The sequence below is a fragment of the Rutilus rutilus genome (genome assembly GCF_951802725.1).
Source record: "Rutilus rutilus genome assembly, chromosome: 1".
Classification (NCBI taxonomy): domain Eukaryota; kingdom Metazoa; phylum Chordata; class Actinopteri; order Cypriniformes; family Leuciscidae; genus Rutilus; species Rutilus rutilus.
In genome coordinates, this window is record NC_140209.1 from 47,756,589 (window position 1) to 47,764,482 (window position 7,894).

At 38.9% G+C, this 7,894-nt stretch overlaps 2 protein-coding genes across 2 annotated transcripts; both read right to left on the reverse strand.

Moving 5' to 3' along the window:
• Positions 1-1,182: 1,182 nt before the first annotated feature.
• On the reverse strand, positions 1,183-3,751 carry natd1 (protein NATD1). The gene is made up of 3 exons (XM_084435314.1): positions 3,466-3,751; positions 2,496-2,614; positions 1,183-2,391 (listed from the first exon to the last, which is right to left on the reverse strand). Exons 1-3 carry the CDS (start codon positions 3,560-3,562, stop codon positions 2,275-2,277), a joined length of 333 nt encoding a protein of 110 aa, XP_084291440.1. The 5' UTR covers positions 3,563-3,751; the 3' UTR covers positions 1,183-2,274.
• Positions 3,752-4,507: 756 nt separating this feature from the next.
• Positions 4,508-7,555, reverse strand: phospho1 (phosphoethanolamine/phosphocholine phosphatase 1). Its single transcript, XM_084415029.1, has 3 exons — positions 7,438-7,555; positions 6,971-7,008; positions 4,508-6,230 (listed from the first exon to the last, which is right to left on the reverse strand). Exon 3 carries the CDS (start codon positions 6,168-6,170, stop codon positions 5,319-5,321), a length of 852 nt encoding a protein of 283 aa, XP_084271155.1. The 5' UTR covers positions 6,171-6,230; positions 6,971-7,008; positions 7,438-7,555; the 3' UTR covers positions 4,508-5,318.
• Between the last annotated feature and the right edge of the window lie 339 nt (positions 7,556-7,894).

A 7,894-nucleotide genomic window follows, 5' to 3' on the forward strand; every position in this document is an offset into this window, starting at 1 on the left:
GAATAAAATAGCACTAGCAAGGGGTAAAAATAGCATTAGCGGGGGGGGGAAAATAGCTTGATACTCAATTGGTTGTTGGTTTTATCAACTAGCTAGTCAAATGTACTTGGATGATGATGATGATTTATATCATGGCAATGATATAAAGTGTGAATTGATTTAACTTTTTCTATATTGTTTTTATATCGCTGACTGTATGCAAATATATCCATGCACATAGTGGTCAGGAGTTATTGACACTTTAAAATGCTAAAGAAACATGGATGAATGAGTAATAAAGAGCGGGACATGCTTGATGATAAAAAAGAGTTATTAAAAACGCAATATGCCGTGAAAGAGAACTCATTCGCACAGACAGGTAGTTTTCTGTGCACGGTTAAACGGTCAAATACACATAAAAATATGTTGAAATCTATGTATTTTATGTCTTGAGTGCAGGTAAACAGTCGGGAGAATCAGATGTGTATCAATATATTGGGTCCATCCATCAGCTCTTTAAGTGACAGCAACCTAAAATACTGCTGCTGTCTGTGTCATTATTGTTAATCAAACAACAAAAGAAAGAGAAAATCACTCACTGCTCTTGACTGAATAACTTTTGTAGTTTTAATAAATATCAGTGTGTATTTAATTTATACAGTGAGGATTATGCAGTTTTATTTTGCATTTCATTACTTTATTCAATTTCTGTATTATTTCTTACTTCTGTTAGGTAGACCTACCTGAAAGAAATAGCACTCTTTATTTAATTTGTATCTTTGTTCTATTGTATTTTTCCTACTGCTTGTCATTTCGTTGTTCTTAATTTATTACTGACTCTTAACTTGTCTTCAATAATTGCTTGAGAACTTTTTACGCACATTAGTTTGCCCAGTATAAGTTTTTGCTGTGGTATTGAGAAGAGTGAAATTTCACTCGTATCTAAAATGTTGGTATTGTAATAACCTTATTTCCAGAAAAAAATACTCTATAATGATACATATTGTTATTGTGAAGAGATTTTTTTTCAAATCGCCCTTCCCTACTACTTGCTGTATAGCAAGGAAAGATCCCACATTTTTAGACATGATTAATTTAGTAGTGTTCACCACAACTAATAGGTAGCAGTGTAACCTGGTCAGAAATAAGTATAGAAGTGGCACAAATAACAATGAATTAATGATTAATGAATGCAAAATATTTCAATAATAAAAAAAACTTTATTCGAAAGTACACACAATTAAAACACACCATACTTATGAACACAAACACTCATAAACCAAGTTTTATCTAAAATGTTTTATTCAAAACCATGAATAGTAATATTAAGAGTACATAAGTGTGTAAAAACAGATGGGTGTCAGGCATCTTTAGTCTGTATTACATCATAAACCGACGTAACAGAGCCCAGTTTTACGTGAAAAAGATGGCCATCATTATCATCGCCAGGAATATCACTGTCATTAACGGTGTCACGGATGTTTGTGTCGGCACAGAACACGCCATGCAAACAACCGGTCTTGCTCAAGGCAGTTCATCAGCTGACTTTTAATAAGACCCCTGGGATATATGGGAGTAATTAACATACACTGATTCATACGCTCATACTGTTATTCATACACGCGCATCCAACCACTTGTAACAGAATCCTCTACGCAGAGGTGCTTTATTGTGTTTATAAAGTGTGCATCCTGAGAGGTTCAGCCCTGCGAATATATGGGCAGGCGATTGTCTCCAGAGTCTGAGCTCTTCACTGGCCATAGTATACACCGATACACGCATGCAAAAGCACAAAACCAGCCTAGAACATGCACAGAAGAAAATAGCTGTTTCTGACAGGACAGTTACATTGGGATGTCCCTAAAACTCCTGTGCATGTGGGAACACAAGTGTGCGTGTATCTCTCTCGTGAGCACCACTAAATCTGAAGGCGTAAGGCCAGAGAGGCATACGGAGTCTGACGTCACTCTTATGATCATATCAAACAGTTGATATTTGGAGTTCATAATGGGTGTCATAATCCTCTCACTTCTCTAGATTGGCTTGAAAGTCTGCTTGAGTTACACACTCTTATCCACGCTCTTATCTTTCCAAAGAAAACGTTTTAAATGGCTTTGTAGTTTCAGATCTCTCCCCTCCTTTGATCGCATTCACTCTCGCTCGCAAACATAAAAATAAATCTTTCTTTTGTGGAGTTTCAAGACCAGTCAGACAGATTAGGGACGCCCAACAGATACCCATCCCACCCAATCCCAAATCATCCTATTTGAATCAAGAGTTGAATCCTCAATGCTCTCAATGGAGGATGCGCTCCAAGTAATGGGGGTGAGGGTTTTCTTTGACGTACTTCTGGATGTACCAGCAGGTTAAATGGGCTTTCAGGTCCTCCTCTACCACGAAGTCCATTGCAGCCTAGCAAAAACAATCACAAACCAAATTTTAATGCACGCCGGTGAACGAGGTAATACCATTGTGCATAAACCCATTCACATTGATCTTGAGTAATCTTCTACAACCTTGGCCAGGTGTTTGGCGATCTCTCGTCCTCGGTAAGCTTCAGGAACCTCAGTATGCTGCAGATCCACCGTCTTCTTCCCCACATATTCATACAGGAGCACAGCCCTATCATGGGAACCTTCAATATACAACAGAATAGATGCAAATATAGAAGTCAGCATACAGTAAACAATGTAATTCATGAACTGCGCTGTTAAACAGGATGCATGTCGCTTTCCGGGGAAATAGTCGCATAGTCGTACGTGGGCTTGGTTTATGTCTCTATGAAAGCGTAATTTCTGTGAATACAAACCCTTTATTTTCACGTGAAACCCCGCAAGAAACAACGCACGACTGTTCCTGTAAACCCCTGCTGCTCCTCATCTTCTACACAACGACAGAAACGAAACGACTTGGGTTTGTTTAGTACAGATTGATATCAGTGGCGATGATGGAACAGGAAGTAATACGTTAGCCTAAAAAATAAAGTCTGGATGGGATGGCTAGCGGGTAGGCTAGCTATTTAGTTATTGATTCAGCCAGAGAAAAGGAAAACAAAGCTCGTATTTGAGCAAATGCACAAACTGTGACTATAGTGACAGGCGAGATATACTGCGGCTCTGTACGGCAAAACAAAACAACAGAAACCGCAGCATTCACCGGATGAATCCTACTTATTAAACGCTCGTTAAAAGGCTACTACAAACCAGAAAGATAAAGAACAAACTGGTGGTGTGCTGGAGAGAAAAAAATTGCTCGAGCAAAACAACTAGTTCATGTCATATTCAATTAACTACTGAGATCAAAGCGTGCAACGACATTTACATAAACAACGAGGCAATTCCTACTATATAGCTAGGACGGATTCTATTAGATGACATGTTTATCGTGTTGAGAAGCGAAATATAATAAACAAAAGGCACATTTTGCAGGCGAGAGCACGGTGGTTTTTCCTCCTCCCCCCATCTCGTTATCTGACGCATTACTGACCGTTCAGTCGGATGCTGAATTGTCGTCTTTTCTTGTCGTGCTCCACTCTAAGAGGAGTGTTGATATCGAGGACGTTTATCTGTGCAGCCTGGGCCATAACGACAGTGAGTCTACTGTCAGGGCAGAGGGGAGCTGTGTGTCAGTGTGCCACGGCTGATTCCACTGCGATCATGAGAGGCGCATTCATGCCTCGCCGAGGTAAGGACGAACATCTGATCCTGCAAAAACATCCACGGAAATCAGCTGTGAAGTCACGTGCTCGCAGCTGACCAATGAGGCTGGACGTATTGTTTTGATACGCGCGGTCTCTTTAAAAAGATCTCGCTATGCGGCCACCAGGCGGCGATGAATGTGTGCTGTTCGGTTTTACTTCTTGGTCGATATGCATGTCGGGAATTTGTTTAAGACACTATTAGAATTTACTGCAAAGGTGACGTTAGTTCAAAGAAAGATAGAAGCTATTTTTGTTTGTTCTTGTGTATTGCCTCACCGAGATCAATAGGCCTATAATTTATGATGTATTTAGTCAGTTCATTTTGTTTTAGCTCCACTTAAGCCTTAAGTAGGCCTAACATAACAGAGTGCATAAGTAAGGGTTTTGAAACTTTTGTTAATCGATTAGTTTAATAAATATACATGATTTATGTAACCACAAAATACTTAATTGATGCACCATCAACATTATAATAATAATATTATTACTACTACTAATATTGTTGTTAATAATGGAGATTAGTAGCATGTATAATTGGACATGGTCAGTTTAAGACAGTATTATTATTATTTTACATTTTAATTTGCAAAGAAGTTGACAAAACCACAAGGGTGATCATCTTTATCATGTCTGAATGTAAACGTTGGTTGAATTCTGGGATAATAAATGTTCTTGCTTTTATCTGATTTGTTTGCAACTATATTTTCATGATAGCAGTTAAACCTATATTTTTGCCAAACTTTTTAGTGTCATTTACTCAGATTCTGGTTCTAAAAAAAAGCAACATGTATTGTGAAAAGTGCTGGTCAAGACGACATGACTTGAGTTGATTCTGGAATTTGATTTTATTGTGTTTAGATATCCTTAAAACCATGTAAGACACATGACAGCTGTTGGGGTGATGGGTAAAACATACTCGGACACAGATTCGAGTAAATCACTTTGCTGGTGAGGTTAATTTATATCAGATCCAAAGTCCCACATCCAAAGTTCACAGACTTTGCATAAGAAACAGGAACAAACACAGGTTAAAACAACTATAGAGCACATCCAAGCAGAGGATGGGTTCAAGTTTACTAATAAAATACATAGCATACAGTACATACAATATTTCAGTAGCGAATACTAACAATTTGAATTTATTTCTCATTAATAAGATGATCATTTTAGCATTCTTTACATAAATAATCACTTATGGCACCTTTCAGATTTGCATATTTAAAACTATAAAAAGAATAATATAAGATATTTAGACAGCAACTGGTCACATATGATAAAAAAAACAACAACAATGCATTTAGGGAGATACTCTACTGGCCAGTATTCATGTTAATGCAATCAGAAGAAAAAAAAAGTCTAAGAAATAGAGTCACACATACACATATATTCATGCTCATATCTGTACATTTGAATATACTGTAAGTGAGCGTAAAGCTTTTAGATGGCTTGACATTTTCAAAGTACAGTTTATTGTAGTGTCATTTGAACTGTACACAGTCATTAACTGTGGATCTTATAAAAAGATCCTTAGCGGTTTGGGAGTTTCAATCAACAGAACTAAGGTGATACATATTAGAGTTTGGAATGTAACAAGAAATCTGTGAACATATTGAGGGCCTTATTTAGGTGTATTATATATTTAGCGCCTCTCTATTATCTTCCTCAGGGTGTTGATGACATCCTCTCCACTGTTCCATGGCACCACACTTGCCTTGAACTCTCCAGGTTTGGCTTCCTCCATCTCTTGAATCAGTTTATGCATCGGGAAGTCCCGGCGTGGGAACGCTATATCACCCGGTGACAGAGTGAGTGATGGGCAAAAGTCATTGGCCCCATCGCCCACGTACAGAACCTTCTGATAGGGCCGTCCGCCTCTCTCACGCATGCGCTGGGCCACGTACTGCCTTACCACCACCGCTTTGCACATGTTTGCTGGGCACCGCAGGCACTCATGGGAGTGGAAGGGCCGAAGCTGCAGCTGCCCATTCTCATCAAAGTGAGCCGGGTTGGTGAAAATACGCAGAAACAGCGGGCGGAAGCCTAGGTGCTGAAGCCACGTCTCGATGAAGACAGTATTGGCATCAGACACGCAAACCACTTCAAAGTCCCTTGATGGCTGGGAGAGCAGGAATTGCATCAAAGTGGGGATGCCTGGGCAAGGAGGGAGCTTCTCCACTGTGTCTCGAATAGCTGCCGGGGTGATGCCCTGTTCTGCGAGGTAGGCCAGCACACGCTGCATGTACTCATTGTAGTGGCCAGAACGGTAGGTGTCCTTCAGCCAGCCGGGCAGGACTCCACCTGGCGCCACAGTAACTATAGAGTCGTCAGTGCACTCATCCACCAGGGTCTCGTCAAAGTCAAAGAATATAAGGAAACGCCTATCATTAGGCGGCGGAGTCTGAGCTCTGCTTCTATGTTGGTGGTGCTCCTCCACTCCTCCAGGGGGATGGGCCGGGGAAACGCAGCAGTTGAAGACAGAGTCCCGCATCATGGACAGGAGGGAAGAACAGCACAGATGTCTTTTTCTTCTCTGTCTTCTTCTGCTCCTCCTCTGCAGAAGAAAAGAGCAAGCATTTATGCCAGAGCTTCAAGTAGACAAAAGAAAGGATAAAGAAGCAGGAAGGACAAACACTGAAAGTCAGCAGTGAACTAGCCTTTAATCCTAATATTATTATTGTTTTAAATTCAAAATTTAGATGTATTCAAATATATTTCCAGCCATTGATGTTCCAAAGGTTTTAAGATTTATATAGTCTGTGGACTAAAATCAATTCATAGCAGAGTCTCCTGCTTCTTCCATTCTCTTACAAACTTGTGTCTATACAGTCAGACACAGATGTCAAATATTTATTTTAAACATAGCCAAATGTTATATTAATGAATTGAGACTACATTATGGTTTCAACCTGACTTTCTAATGATGCAATTATCTTTTGAATGGTCAAGGCAGTTAGAAAATCGTAGGGTTAACAGAGATTACAGTATATTTTATTACATATTAACCTCTTCTACCATTTTTTTTTAAAAGATCCCATTTAGTTTTTCTTGAATTTAATATTTTAATTCACGTAAGCCTTGATTTATTGTCTGAGGACATGGTTTTAAGATGTAGTTTAGTAAACGGTAACATTCTCATCTGATTCATGTTAATGTGTTGAAATATTGCCAATTTTAAATACTAACATAATGGGACATGTTTTGTTTTTTGTTTTGTTTTTTCATGTAAACCAGTATCAGTGAATCGACTCATAGGAGTTTTTAATCTTTCAGATTTCAGATTACGCAACTCACCTGTTTTCACCTTCAACGTGCCGCTGCACAGTGTCAATCTATAACAGACAAATACAGGACAATATGACTTTACATTTTACTGAATGTTTTCAGTAAGCGAGAGCAGTTTCTAGTGAACGTTTACAAATTGTAGCCTAGGCTACTGTTTAACGATACAGCCACAAGTTATTAGATGACAGCGTGATTATGTCATATTCTAATGGATTGTAATCAAAAGCAGTTACACAGCAAATTTCTATGACCTTGCTTTCACTTTATATGCATTGCAGTACAGATTATGCAACAAATCGGAAATACCTGATTTCGGTGCGTTTGGCTCAAGGTATTGCTTTTAAGTTCAGCGAATCTTTAAGTTGCAAAATATTTTCAAATATGCTTAAAAAGGTAGGCTATGTTGAGGTAATAGGATATAAATATTCAAAACAGGACAGGGCGTAATGGAATCGTCCAGTAAATCAGCAAATTACCTTTCGCTGTTTTAGTTGTTCATCAGCGATCGCTGCTTCTGCGTCTGTCCGCCCGGCTGCTCAAAAGTGTTGGAGATGTATGGTGGTCCGATCCTGCTTTATTCAACCACAGTGACGCGCGTCGGATGAGCCACTCCTCTCATACATCACTGTATCCAAACACCGCTGACATCCTCCTCAGCGATGCAAGACCATTAACGTATGCAGTCAAGATCTACCTGAAAATCTTAAAGCACTGTTATCCGTTGCCTAATAGAGATTTAGCACTGGTGATCGTTCATTTACTGGCCTTCTTATTCATTATACATAACATAACTTTAATGTCAGGTAGCCTACGATCGTGATTAATTAGGCTACACAAAAACGTGATTAATTAGTTAATTTTTTTTAATCTAGGCTACTACTTTTTTGCATAATCATATTTATGTCACAACTGCATTTATTTTCAGAGAACATT

What these genes read in the sequence shown, in the direction of transcription:
- phospho1 (XM_084415029.1), bottom strand. Translation starts at nt 6,170, where the DNA reads ATGATGCGGGACTCTGTCTTCAACTGCTGCGTTTCCCCGGCCCATCCC.
- natd1 (XM_084435314.1), bottom strand. Translation starts at nt 3,562, where the DNA reads ATGGCCCAGGCTGCACAGATAAACGTCCTCGATATCAACACTCCTCTT. An exon ending in ATTCAGCATCCGACTGAACG is followed by an intron (nt 2,615 to 3,465) that starts GTCAGTAATGCG and finishes TGTATATTGAAG; the next exon opens with GTTCCCATGATAGGGCTGTG. An exon ending in TCGCCAAACACCTGGCCAAG is followed by an intron (nt 2,392 to 2,495) that starts GTTGTAGAAGAT and finishes TGTTTTTGCTAG; the next exon opens with GCTGCAATGGACTTCGTGGT.